General features: G+C 35.9%; 2 protein-coding genes across 2 annotated transcripts; both read left to right on the forward strand.

Moving 5' to 3' along the window:
* Nucleotides 1-1,241: 1,241 nt before the first annotated feature.
* Nucleotides 1,242-9,321, forward strand: LOC114519170. The gene is made up of 7 exons (XM_028539254.1): nt 1,242-1,367; nt 2,462-2,907; nt 5,255-5,324; nt 5,509-5,656; nt 6,101-6,183; nt 7,743-7,854; nt 8,667-9,321. The coding sequence occupies exons 2-7, from the start codon at nt 2,868-2,870 to the stop codon at nt 8,781-8,783; spliced, it is 570 nt and encodes a 189-aa protein (XP_028395055.1). The 5' UTR covers nt 1,242-1,367; nt 2,462-2,867; the 3' UTR covers nt 8,784-9,321.
* A 409-nt stretch (nt 9,322-9,730) lies between these two features.
* Nucleotides 9,731-12,276, forward strand: LOC114518988 (NADH dehydrogenase [ubiquinone] 1 alpha subcomplex assembly factor 3-like). The gene is made up of 5 exons (XM_028539041.1): nt 9,731-9,877; nt 11,002-11,206; nt 11,340-11,406; nt 11,570-11,670; nt 11,820-12,276. Exons 1-5 carry the CDS (start codon nt 9,816-9,818, stop codon nt 11,910-11,912), a joined length of 528 nt encoding a protein of 175 aa, XP_028394842.1. The 5' UTR covers nt 9,731-9,815; the 3' UTR covers nt 11,913-12,276.
* Nucleotides 12,277-14,832: the final 2,556 nt, after the last annotated feature.

Consider the following 14,832-nt stretch of genomic DNA (forward strand, 5'->3'; position numbering starts at 1 on the left):
ATCTATGGACTGTTTGGAGGGACAAATGGCTGCAGACTTATATTTCCTGTCCCTCCAAACAGTCAATAGATGGCCTTGCGGTTCGCGACTAGACCCAGTCCCCTACTCTATTGGGAAATGGCTGATTGCACCATTATAAAAGATTTATATTATTGGATACTTCGTGTCTAATTCGCAACATTTGAATATAGTGGGATGATTTGGGAAAAAAGTTTTCAAAATATGAGATTATATTAAAGAAAGATCTCAGATCAAAGTCATGACGGCTGTGCTAGTTGGATAATAAAACTAAGCTGCATGGGAGAACCAGTGCAAGGAACTTCAAGGAATTTTTGAAGAAAAGAGCAAAAACGATTTTTTATGTAGTGTTCTTACTGTTCTGAATCGTTGTTAAACCTGTCGTTAGACTTCTTTGACGAAGGAGAACCATTCTAATTCTGACTCGCGCGGTGTCCCGCGTGGTTTTCACGGCATGCCATTCGATTTTAGATTTTAGATGTCTCACGTCTCGCCTCGATTTCGTGTGTGACGTACTTGATTTTATAATCCTATTACTGTACACTCTTTTTATGGATGCGACCACATGAGTTATGAACTTTAACTCTAGCACAAATGTTCACATTTTGTTCTGCAGTCTTTCTGCAATCGTATTTTTTTTTCAATGTTTTGTTATTCTATTACTAGAGTTATACTGACATATTTCGCAGTATATTAGCAAGAAAAAGTCCATAGAAAATTTAGAGTACAAAAATCATTTGGTAATAAAAAATCGAACGCACTTACCTAATCTTTGATTATTACAAGTATAATCTCATATTTTCACATATAATCTCATTTGATTTACATGTGTGCTGTACCTAATTTGATTTGTCAACAATACGTGCAAGCTTTATTAGGTGTATAGTCTTTTCGATGGTCGCTACGTATATCATACGTCACTCATTCGAATAAAAGAGACATGCCTGTAGCGAGTATCGTCCCGGAACGAGTTTAGTAAAAATTTAGAAATTAAGGAATTTTCGGAAAAAAAATCAGCTGAATAACCCTTACTTTGCTGTAGCTTCTAACAGACAAAAAGTTTTAAAAAATGAAATTCGGTAGACGACATTATAAGCAGCCTCGTTTTCAAAATAGGTCTCTAGCCGAATGTGGCAGAATTTGTCTATTCGAGATTGAAATAAAAAATACCTAAAACGAAGCCTTGTATCAGTTGTGTATACCCAACAAGAATATACAAAAGTTTTCAAGATTGAATCGTTTAACAGGGGATTTTTACAGAAAGAAACTGAGAATACAGCTAAGGTAAAGCCAACTTCAAGTTACTCCATTACCACGCGATGGGGGAAAGTCCAAGTATAGCTTATGAGGTAGGGGGACGAAAAAACAATTTTCTTTGTATTTTTCATATTTTCATGTTTCTAAAATAAAATATTCAATGTTTACGTCAAAGCTCTTTCGGTATAATGGCGAGTGGAAGTCTCCACTCATGTTTAATTGTTTAAATGTATCATCGTATACGTGGGCTTGAAATAATTATATGCATGCAGAGTGAATGCCAGAGAAGTCACCATATTAACGACAATTTGAGAGGTATAGAAACGACACTTATTAGAGCAGTTTGGTATCTTGAAATGAGGAAGGAAACACCCACGATAAGTATAGGGCGGTTTATGAATGTGAATATATTTCACCGCTGTTTCATGCAAAGAAGTGGAAGACTTATTAAACACAGAACATACCTATGCATTAATAATGCCATTTTGCTGTGTAAAATACAGAACTATACAAGCAAATGAAAAAACAGTATTATTTTTTCTCTTAATTTTTAAAACCGTGACATGCATGATGTCGAAACGGAATATAATGATAGGTATTGCGGTTAAACAAATGTGTTATAACTTCACTGTCTTCACATCATGCAACTTCTAGTGATTGGCTCGAACGAAAGAAACCCCTTGCAATCACACCTTTCTATCACCATGGCATAAGAAAGAACATCTGTATTAGTATATATTATTATAGTCATATACTCAATACTCATACTCATCCACTCTGAGTTTTACGTGTCTCAAGAGCCGGGGGTAATTTTTTTATCACCTAATATGTCTAACTCTACTGAAGGCGGCTTTCGTTAAGTTTTTAGCTAGTGACCTCATAACCTTTTAAGTCAGCTAAGGAAGTCACGAGTCACACGACGGTGGCATTCAGCCACAGAGATTCAGCCGATTTTGAGGCAGAGGTCAAACGGAATATGTTTTCCCTCCTCGTAACAAAATAAACTTTAGTTGATGGATAACATAGCCATGAATTTTTATGCAAATCATACACCCCAGCCATAACCATTAGATTTTTACGTGCGTCAGAATAATCATTTGCATATATAAGTTCCGTAGGGAATGGAAAATATTTACTGTATAACGTCAAAGACTCTTATAAAGGTCATTCAATGATCATTTCTCAGGCGTAGCTCAGCGTGGTCGCCGCATTGGATAAATAACAAGATGCACTGTGGTTTATCTTAGCATCCTACAAGATTACAGTCGAAAGACAAAAGAATCTTGACGTCTTCTGCCTGGTTATTTTCAAGTCATCTGTAATTTGAGGCGTGATAATAATAATATTCGACATTGATCAAACTATTGTCATGAAAAGTCAATATCATCAAGAATCGCTGCTGGGTGTCATTTATATATAAGCTTGTGGCTTATTTAAATTCTACAAGCTGAGAATAACAACAACAGATAGGCGAAGGCTCACAAACCTAACAGGAGCAACTGCAGCAGTTCCTCAGCGTTGACTTTGGCAGCCGATAAGCGGAAAAATATTATTGTACTTTGTCTTGGTACATCAAGTGGTTTGCACGGAGGATGCCAGCACATCGAGTTGAACAGGAGCCAGTGCCTTCAGGTATGTATATTTCTTAAAAATTAATACGGTTTTATCAGTCATTTCATATCATTTTTCAACGTACCTCTCTTGTCTTACATGATTACTGGCAACGCGATAAATTATTGTCTTGACTCTGGCTCTGCCCGGCTTATACCCTCCCTGGGTACTCCTCAATCACTCTGACATTCATTGGTGTATGCTGAAGCCTGGTATCATGAATGCGAGGGTTCAATGTTTGAGCTGGCAGCTTTTGTTTTAGTTAAAAACATTATACACGAAGTTACACGAAGTTTGCGATATATACACATACCCTAGATCAACATCCTCAAATGGTCCTAAACTCTACATATATATAAGGGAATTATTGATTACTCTCACCCTATCTGTCAATACCATGATTGCAGCTAGTTGCTGAATACGAATTATAAAGCTATACCGTGTATTGTTAGTCTGGATATGACAGCTGCTGGGCATTAAATATTTGAAGCAGGCTTTCAGCTTTGTATTGTGGGTGAGAAAACTTGCAGTGTCAATAAACTAATAAAGTGTATATAGTATAGTAAAATTGGTGCGTGTAGTCGTGTACGTATATATAACGTGACTTCAATGTCTCCAATCTCATTATCACCATCTAAGGTCAGGTTATGAAGTCTCAAGCTTAGATTATTTTGCTCAAAAACGCCGTTCCGAAATTCAAACTTCAAACTGATCCAGTTTTTCGGATCCAAATGCAATTCACTATTGACGTATACATACATGGAATATAGGCCAGTGATAAAGCCTGGGTATTGATAAAAGCAGGACTGCCCATATACAATTCAAAACATCTATAACAGGTGAATTGGATCCGCCAAAATCGGATCGTATGAACTTCCCTTTCTTTGGCTAAACGGGTCCTAAACAAGATGTTTTTTGCAAAGTATTAGATGTTTTTGCAAAGAACTTTGCATGATGGTGTAAGCATGTGTCTGAAATAATACTCAAATATTAAATTGAAAACGTCGAAATCCCTATAACTATGGCGGGTATAAAGTCAGATCATCAGCAGGAAATATGTGATCGAATCAGTCATGCTTATTCATTTCGTGATAACTGAGTACCACGTTCATTAGTATTCCTTATAAATATGATAAAACGCTCTTTCGTTTTAACCTAACACAACCTAACACTTGATTCGTTGACCTCATGAATGTGAAAAATGTTATATGAATTATAAATACAATTTTTGAAGGATCACTCGGGAAAAGGTTCGCCCAAATCTAGACACAGTTATCTAAATAATTTACTGTGTGTTGATCATTCAAAGTCTGTAATTATTGTGTATTAATGATAATAATTTTTATTATATAACTTATTCACAATTTTTTTGAATATCATCTACTTCCTGCCTTTAATGCATGACTCGCTAAGGTTATAGCGATTTCGCTTTGAAATGCAAATATTGCTGCCGATGCAAACGAATTGCTTTGGTGATATAATATCTCATAAATCACTTCCTGGATTCAGAAAAACATACAACAATAGAAGTTAGTCAGGTTACGTAATAGCAACCATCTCCATCTTAGGAGTTAAAATCACCGCGATTCAGTTGGCGAAGTTAGCTGAAACTCTACCGAGTATTACTTACTGTAATAGCTAGGGATCTTAAGATGCATCAAATCTTAGACTTAGACGCGGACGTGAAGTAATATACTTTCGTTATTTCCACAGTCTCACAACAGAACTAAGAAATCATAGACTTTTGGTAAACAAAGTATAAGACCCGTATAGAAAACTCAAAACCGTATGTAAAGCAAATTAAAACTGGATTCCTAACACTAGTCGTTGTTTCATGTCACGTCCGCGTCGTAGTTTGGTGCATCTCAAGGTCCCTAATATCATCATTTGCATGTACACATCGTTTGAAAAAAATCAGCTTCAAACAGCAGTTTTCTCGTAGAGAGTTTCGCAATGAAGACTTAGTATAAGTAAAAGTATTCCTTCATTTCCTTGCCCATTCCTGATCCGAAACTCCAGTCACAGTACACTTTGCCAATGACAATTAGACATTACTTTTGTTAGTCATGCATACATGCATGAGTATTTTAACAGGGCACTTGCCAATATCCTGATTGTTATCAATAGTTACACAATTTTCATAATATTGATTGAGAAGCAACATCTATACATATTTTTATGATGAGTCAGCTTATTTAATGCTACCCACAATGCAACCCTGAGCAATATAAAGGTAATAGATGGTGCAAGTTTGAAGTGAAATCATTTCTACGATCTTTTGAACTAAGGGAAAACGTGAAAGTATGAAAGTAAATTAGAAGAATGCTTATACAGTAACACTCTTTTTTAACTTTCTATCATTTTTTAGATATAAGATTTGGTCTGGGAATGACACCGTTTGGTGCGATCACTTTAGCTGGAAGTCAAAATTGGCTTGAGTAAGTAATTGATTTGCCAAAAACTTAACAACCCTCATTTTCTCAACAACCATCTAGAGTTTACATAACAACCACCTATTCGGAATACATTTATGTGAATACCAAACATGCTGACTAACTGTCGTAATAGTCCTTCTTCCATTTTGTCAGACTCTGCCTAAATAGCGAATAATCTTTTTTTCAGATTGTTAACAGCATCAAACGTATTCTCCGTACGAAGGAAGGCACATGCTAGATGCAATAAAACAAAACACGTAAAACCGCGACACCGGTCCAGGACATTCGATGACATCATATTCACTAAAGTTGAAACTGTTGAAAAAAGAGAAAAAGTAAGATAGTGAAATGAATGCATGGGATACGCATGATATTTCCACCCCTCTCCCCAACTATAGCCCAACTACGGCCATGATCACGAAGAAGAATTCTAAGTATGACGTCACATTTAAAGGAATTTATTTTAGTCGATCAACATTAATAACATGAAACAAATTCATAAACTCGCCGAATGTTAATGACGAAGTTGAGAGTGTTCTGATGACATCTCATAAAATCGGTCAGATGTCCTTTACAACCAGGGTGTCCATGACAAAAAATGTAGTAACCATTTTTGGCACAGTAATCCTTTTTAGCCTCCTTGAAAAAATGCTCTTGACAGGAAAATAATTTCCTATAAGACACTTTATTTCGCATATTTTTTCCTTAGAGCAATATCTCTCTGACTTGTTCAGACTGCATAATCAGGAAAACGTTACCCTTTTTTCTCTTTGTTACAGAAAATCCCACCACAAACAACGAATTCGTTGCCAAAACCTCCCACTTTGATAAAGCCTCGTGTTCCTGTCATCAATATTATAAAGTAAGAATGATGTAACGCTTTAGACATATTGTAGTAACGATATAAGAAGATTCGTTCGCTTGGAACGCGTACGAGAGGGCTACACATATAACCCCCTACGAAAGTTAGAATGTTCACGTAATTCTAGTCATACAATAGGGTGCAGTTTTGGGATCATTGGGTAGAAGAACACAAAAAACTTTCGATCAAACCTGGGAAGTATATTGCATAGAATAACAAAGAGTATAAGTATTTCGGAAACATTGATGGACATTTTAGTTGTCACAGCGGATTGTGCACGTTTTAGGAATGTACATTAAATGATCCGTTAGTTTTGAATTACAAATTGTAAGTGAGTGAAATATGTTGCAAGTGAATCCTTTATCTTCCCCCAGTCATCTCTTGGCTAGTCTTCAGGATAGTATTAATGGCAATATTGCGTGTCAAAAACCTTGTTTATATCAATATGATAAACGTATATACATTATTATATCGTCTTTATGCTGATGAGAATACTCTCCCGAGTTGAGATCGCACATAAGTGTGAATATGAAGCATTACGCATTCACAATAGGATGAAACCGCAGTACAATGTGGTCTATGCAGTACTATGCGCAGTACGTATGCTCAAAAATCATCCTGAAATCGCTGAATATCGTCAAGAATATAATCGTCAAGAATATAGGGTTGCTCGCCTCGCTCGCAGCAAATACTTTTTGGTAGATTTCTTCCTATTCATGTGATTTTAAAAAAGCAGTATTACCTCAGTAAACAATTAAGTTGAGGTAGGGCCGGATATGTGCGGGTGTATATATAAAGTAGTTTCGTACAATTTTCGTTAAGACACTCGAACACAAGTTTTCAGGGCGTACCATGCAAATCATTGGCATGGAGTTGTAATAACAGGCTTTTTGTTTCTCCTCCTTATGTGTTGTTGTCTAACTCTAAAATACACCCACTTCACTTTTAAAACATTTCATAAATATTTTTCAAAACGAAATTTGGAAGATGTCCAAATAGGCGGAAATTCTTTTTGTTAAAGTAAGACATGTAAATGCTGCAGACGAATTTTCAGTTAACAAGTCAGATTTTTGAACAATTGTCTCTTTTAGGCGGTAAATTTGCAAGAGAAACTCGGTCACAAATAAAGAATGACTTTCACTTTCCGCTCTTAAATAAAAGAGTATACGTTAAATCTTACAAAATTAAATGTCTTATACTGACCCTGATAGTAAAAAGGAATCAGTGAGATACTTCTTCTTTCACAGTTTTGATTATCTTTGAATCTGTAAAAATAGTTTCTTTTTCGTAAATGATTCCCTGTTTTGTTAAAAGCAAACTTGGAAAACCCAATATTCACCTAGAAAAATATATTTTATAGGGTAATGCTAAACTATTAGAAAGTGGATACATATACTAGCATCTTTCTTTAATGATCTAAAGATCACAAAAAAATTTGTACTGATTCACAGGACATTACTCCCCTATATATAGCAATGAAAACGCTCAAACAGACTTAAATTGTAAAATGTCAACAAATGTTATACATATTCTCTTACTTTACATTTTTCTTTACACAGAGCGAGTAATGAAAGTATTCCTGATGTGTATATTTCCGAGTCTTCTGACGAAGAATCTGATTCTGAGGATGGCGAAGATTTCATTTATGAATGTCCCGGATTAGCTGCTTCGGTAGGTTGAAATTAAATTTTGTCATGCAGCTAAATTATGGATAATAGGTAAAATGCATTAATGCAATAGACCTTTTCGGCAATTACGTCACAACATTTTAACATCACAACGTTTAAAATTTAGAACCACCTAAAATGAAATGGATTTCAAGTTTTACTCTCACGAGCCACGTGCAAAGTTACAAAACATTGTTCTTCACCAAATGCATGAAAAATTTTTTATTTTGACCAATAAATGTGGAAATAAGCCATAACACGAGAACGAGGCTAAGGGGCCAAGACCGCGAGCCTCGTTCCCGCGTTATGGCTTATTTCCATACTTATTAGTCAAAATGATTATTCTTCATGCACGGGTTATAGAAGGATGTTTTGCATCTTTGCACATAGCTTGTGAGAGTAAAACTTGAAATCCATCTCATTTAAGGTGGTTCTAAATTTAAGACAATGTGACGTAATTACCGAATAGGTCCATTATCTTCATAATCAGACTCAGATCGAGGTCGATGACTGTCATTTACTGCATTGCGTTTGATTTTCTGCAAAGCTATGAATATTGTTCAAAATATTACGTATAAGTGACTGCGTTCTGGTTCCTACGTCTTTAAGTTGAACGTGTTGGACGGTTATGTCACTATCAGCTGAGCGTATATTAGCTCTTTACACATCTATAATCCCAGCCGTGATTTGGGCGACCAATTGATGCCTGATAGGACCTAGACAGACTAGACTATGAAACAAAAAATAGGAACACGCTATTTAGTGCGTGTCTTTGTGTCAGTCAGTGTAATAATAATACAGTGTTTTGTTATTTAGGGAGAGGATATGACAGTGGAAAATCCATTGTTCCAAGAGAAACACTATCAAAGCAGTTACAGAACTCCGGAACTTCCCAAAAAATATTGGAAAGATGTCTATGTCGAATCGGTGTGATTTTTAAATGCAGAATATTTTTTACTACTGTTTTCGTGAAAGTTGGGTTTTGATTAGTTTTGTTTCATATCAGTTCTTGAATATTTTTTATCCGAAGATGTCGTTGAATATAACACGCATTCAGGGCCCATTCAAAGCAGATATATGTGCTTCAACACACTTTTTATCTGTTTCTCTTAATCTCTTATTATATTTATACCATGATCAGCACAAAAACGAACGGCAAGTCGTCGCAAATTTATACTCTCTTTTGAGAAATGTGAACTGAATATTAATCTAGCTTGAACGTATAGCAGAAAGTATGAAAACGAGTCGGCTATTTGTCAAAGTGTACATACACTGCCGGCGTAGACAGTAGACTTAGATATACGTGTTCACTTGCAAATCTGATGTTTCTAGCTTTATTTTTAATCAGTGATTTTCTATGCCACAGAAGAAGTTTAAATATGCGCCGACTACCGTTTGTGTGGTTTGATCTGTCCTTACTGAAACTTAATTTTGTTGTTCTGCCGGGTGTACATAGTTCAGTGTAAATAGATGTATCATATAAAATCTATAAATTATTAATAAATTATAATCTGATTTCATTTCTGCTGCATCACCATTCACCATAACGACTGAGTAAATAGCAGGGGCAGCGACGGAAATTCCGCGCGCTTTGCCACATAACCAATACCATTACCATAGATTCACCATTTGATGAATTGATCCTAAACTCAACATGATACATTTTGGCATAGTGTACGGGACGGAAAACAGGGGCCAGCTGTCACCCCAGAAATATTTGGGTCTAGAAAACCTGTGCAGATTTTAGGCCATTTTTTTACAAAACATACAGACCACTGATACAGGCAGACACTATTGGTCCAATGGTCACAATTCACAAAATGGAATTTGTCAATTTGCACGTTGCCGTTACTTTATGTAAGATTGCGTGTAATTATCGGTGCAATATGGCGGCGAACTTTATATTGTTGAGAATTTTGTTTTTTATGTTCTAAATTTTGTAAAATAGACAGAATTGATCATATTATGCTTTCTGTAAGGTTCAAAAGAGGTAGTTTCAAGAATTGTCTTCGAGTCGTATGGAGAAGGTATGTATGTCTTATCTCTTTTTAATGTACAAGCCTGCATGGGTACAAGAAAACTATACCAGATTTTGATACCGGCATTTAATCGCGTGCTTGGCAGTTGACACAGTGTGCTTGAGTATTTTCAGTTATAAAATATAATAGTTTTAGGTTTCACAGTTGAGCAAATAAATCGAATCAAGACTGTACTTGACCGTAATCTTGAAAATTTTTGCGAAAAGTCTTACGTTAACCATCGGGTCCTACTAAAAACCGCCCGAGACCGCCCGAGAGTATAGAAAAACCGCCCGAGACTTTAAAAAAGCGGCTGACAGAAATCTTCTAAAGGACAAGGTTCAACAACATTGTTAAAGGGCCGAATACTGCTATAGTCATATCAATATATATTTAATGTACGGCATACCGTATACCAGCTATATCAATGTATAATAAATATATGTGTTTCGCTGCTAAACGAACAACTTTTGATGATAATATTTTGCTGTAATTCATCTTTCAGATTCTACCCCCCCCCCATGCCTTTAAAAAAAATGACTGGTTCGTCCCTAAATTTCAATCAATTTTAAAATAAAAGGTCTCTAGATCTATAGTTTAGAGTTTTTTCAGTTGAACTATATCCTGTTCATCTGCTGCTCTTAGAGCCAACACCATGTCACATTTATTATTCAGCCGGCTTCTGCGCATTGGTTCTGCTCATAACATTAGGGATTTAGAAATTGCCAAACTTTCACATATTTTGAATTTGTTTGAACAAGTGAAGTGAAATAGTAGTAATAAATATTTTGACAGGACCGTCGAAGTCTCGGGCGGTTTACTTTACTCTCGGGCGGTTTTTCTATACTCTCGGGCGGTCTCGGGCTGTTTTTAGTGGGACCGTAACCATCAGCATGATGGTCATCGGTCGATTAATAAGTTTATGTCATAAAATCACAAACGACTCTTGATATAAAAATTACGAAATTAAACATTGCATATAGCGCAGATTCAAGCCCCAGACCTATTCACAGTATATGTTAACAGTTAGCAAAGGTGCAGGAATATCTTCTCTGTTCACTGCCGAAATGACAGTCTGGAATCTCTAGTTGAATTTTAGACATTTTTGAAGTTGACCATTCGTTTCATTGCAGTATCCAAACATCAAGTCAGATGTATCGTGATATTGAGGATGAACACATGAAAACTTCAGTAAACTTTATCACACATCCAAAAGAGGGATCTAGCAAGCACAAGCCAGCATATGTCACCAGATATGGTCCCAAAGGATTTGTTGTTCATGGTTCAAGAGTGCTTGGATCATTGGTTATATTACCAGGTTTATTTTTGCATTGGAAGGTAATGATGTTGATCAAAAGATGTGTTCTGTATAGTGATGATGAAGTTCTGACATCTGGTGTTTTTCAAGGGCACACAACTGACAGGAAGGAGGGTTTTTGTTTCTCACTTCATATATTTTATTTTTGTTTAGGTAAAAAATCCTCATGAAATATGTCTTGAAAGTTTAGAATTATTTACCCTTGTCAAACCACCTATAGGCAAGTTGTTTGATTTTAGTAGCTACAATTTTTCACCATTAATAAGCTTGCCATATTTATTAATGAAATTAGAAAAAATTAGAAATTTATTATTATTAATGATATAATTTGTTTTTGATTTACATCATATTATACATTTGTATATATTTTACTTATCATTTAGATATTATTGTAATTGGAACAGGCGATAAGGTTGTAAAGTTAGATAAAGAAATTCACAGAGAGTTGAGAAAGAAAAGGATTGCTTTGGAAGTCCAAGACACAGTAAGAGCAATGAGTACATTTGCAGGAAAAAAAATAGATTGATTCCATAAATTGCATCCTTGTTATAATTATTTTTTGATGGTCATATTTCTTTTCAGTAACAGCTTGGTATACTTGTATTCTGTTCATTTTTTTTGTGTTTTTTCCAGGCCAATGCTTGTGCAACATATAACTTTCTTTTGGAGGAAGGTAGAGTGACTGGAGCAGCATTAATTCCACCAACTTTGCTGCATGACAGATGACACTCGTGGTCCTGGACGAGTGGACGCGGTATGTTACAAAGAGGGCGTCAGGTTTACAGGTAAAAAAAAACTAAGAAGGAGTTAGGGTCATGACACTCTAGAATTGCTAAGAAATCTCGCTTTGAACATTTTTGAAAATTGGAAAGCAGTCAGCAATACACAAAATTACAAATGCGAGAGCTCTTAACTGGTTCCAGGCAAAGTTTATTGATGTCAGTAGTGGACGGTCGCTTAAAAAAGAGGGACATCAGAAATCGCGAACACAGAAACACAAACTCCGACTAAACAATACAGTTGCTTAATTCGTGAATTGTGTTTGTTTAACAGCTGTTGATTAAACCAAGAATTGTGACATGAATGAAAATTGTCTATTGTCTCCTTTCAAACACTTAACATAAGTGTTGTTACATTAGTAAGCAACATACTTATAGGCCTAGTTTGCCAGTTTGGCGTCGCATTTCGGGCGCGTCAATTGCGCTAAAATAATTCTAGATAAGATCATAAGATAATTAACGGAGCGAGTTTGATAATCAACATCATTAAAACTTTACTATTGTTTAGAATTTAGATTGCATTCGCGCAACCAAATAGCGAAGTAAAGCCCATTGAATGATTGTAAAAGCCTAGTTTTCATTTTGTCGTAATTGTAGTGAACAAGGCATCCTCACCGATGTGAAATAGTGCGGATCTAAATTTATCTTTATTTTCTGTATTTAAATCAATCGGTCATTGTTCTCCGGAAATGGCGCGAAAAATTCAAAGAGAGAAAACTTTAACGCGTTTACTGTAGGTTTAATACAATCGGTCGTTTATTTAAAAGATCACTGCCGCAACAAAAAGTATCACGCTAACTTTCTATTAGGAAAATAATTTGGGTAAATCAGGTTTGACCTGGCGGAAACAGCAGACAACACCCATTGCGTCTGCTCAAATTTTACATAAAACGAGGATCGTGGATCAGTTTGACCACTCGTGACTCGCATGTGATAATACAAATAATATTAGTAATATTTTGGGCTTAAATATCGAAGACCAGAATACGGTTCCCTTTTTCCCTTCAGGCTAGTTTTCTTTCACCTCGTTATATCAAAACAATTCCTTGCCTCTTTCCATTCTCTGTGTCCTATACCTGATGATTTATATTACAAAGGCGACTTAGAAGAGGTTTTGATAACATTTTAACAGCATCATGCCGGTAGAAATAACAATGAAATGAAAGGCCATACAACATGATAAAGTAAACAATTAAAATACACAGGGATGCAGTTATGATCTAACCATCGTGGGAGTTGACTCGTGGCTTTTTGAATAGTCATATGTATAGCTATAATATAATATGTATACTTCACAATAGAACCAGTTCGAGTCGCAATAATTTGCATTAGTATACAAAACGTTATCATCCAGCTAACAGCTGCATGATTGTTAAACTTGCGCCTTTAGCCCACCAACAGATAAACTGTCACGGCATACTCTGAAGGTCGAGCTCACCCGTTTCGCCCTCCGCCCTCCATTAAATGAGGTTACGAGGAGCAAAACCATGCGATTACCTCAACAGCAAATCAGAATAGTTCGGGAAAATCAACCTTTAGTCGTCTAGGGAGTAGGGACTAGGGTTTGTTAAAGAACCGGTTCGAATGATATTTTTCGCTTGATTTTCAAATCAATTGTGATCTTTCAAAGCATGAAATTTCGCTCCATCGAAGAATTCCCCTTAGTGAAAACCCGCCTTCAGGGCACCGCACCTGCATCGTAAATGGGAGTAGGTTATCTTGAAATGCAAATGAAATTTAGGGATATATATCTGCATCCGTTTCAACTGCTTAACTTCTTAGCGTCAGTGTTGTTTTTGCGATCCACCTTTTATCGTGTACTGTTCAATCCACCCAACGCAAGTCAAGTTGTTGGAGGTCTAAACTAGGGGGATGAGGATGTTTTACGCGTGATTTGTTTTAGTTTGTGGTTCCGTCAAATATAGAGTCATCAATATCTTCAAGATTCAATAACTTCAAGAGAACTTCTTAATGATTTTCCTCGACGCAAGTCCTGCAACAACGTAAACTTGTATTCACTGCCTATTTTAGGTGATGATCAATATATTTAATCCACAACGTCGAACGACACTTAAAAATGACAAAAAAGCCAAGCCTTGGGCTTTAATTTTTATTTTTCAAATTATTTTTTCCGTCACATTTTAGTTCTAATTCTAAGACCATCTACTCTGCAGTACACCGTAATGTAACGAGAAGCATTACTTTTACACGATGGCTCAAAAAAGAGAAAAAACGTTTGCAACTGCTTCGTAAACAATGTCAACAATGTTCTTGACTGCTATCAAAATATGTAATTGAAATTGATGTCGAAAAATTTTGCCCCGTGGGAAATGTAATGTTTCCTGTTTAGCGATGCCACCTAGCATGCTGTGTTTCCGTCCTAGCCCTGACCGGCGGCCTTTGCAGTGCTTATCTGTTTATTTAGTGCGAAAAACACACGAACGTTTGTATATTTGCCCAACAATTCATATTAAAGCATACTATTTGCCCATTTAACCAATTAGGATAGGCAATTTTTTGAATAGGTTGATGCATCCCTTAATGATTTACAAATTTGAGGGTGTGTTGTCTGTGAGAAATATTATCGGCCAAAAAAGGTCGGGATATTTGAAAACCCCTGAGGGAAATTCCGCCACGCCATATTATGGCCTGTGAGCCAATCAGATAACAGGATCTATAAGCTCCAAAATAAAGGCTGGACTGTCTAACAGCACTATAATTTCGGGACTGGTTGGGTTTGTTTGGTTTGTATTTTTGACGTTTCTTGCTTAAATTGAAATATTTCAAAAATGTTCTTCAATAATAACACCTCTTGCTATTTTTTTAAAAAAAATTACAATGATATAATTACGGGTAATATCATGGTA

Source organism: Dendronephthya gigantea, unplaced genomic scaffold, assembly GCF_004324835.1.
Source record: "Dendronephthya gigantea isolate DGI-Jeju-01 unplaced genomic scaffold, DenGig_1.0 000012F, whole genome shotgun sequence".
In the NCBI taxonomy this organism is placed as follows: domain Eukaryota; kingdom Metazoa; phylum Cnidaria; class Anthozoa; order Malacalcyonacea; family Nephtheidae; genus Dendronephthya; species Dendronephthya gigantea.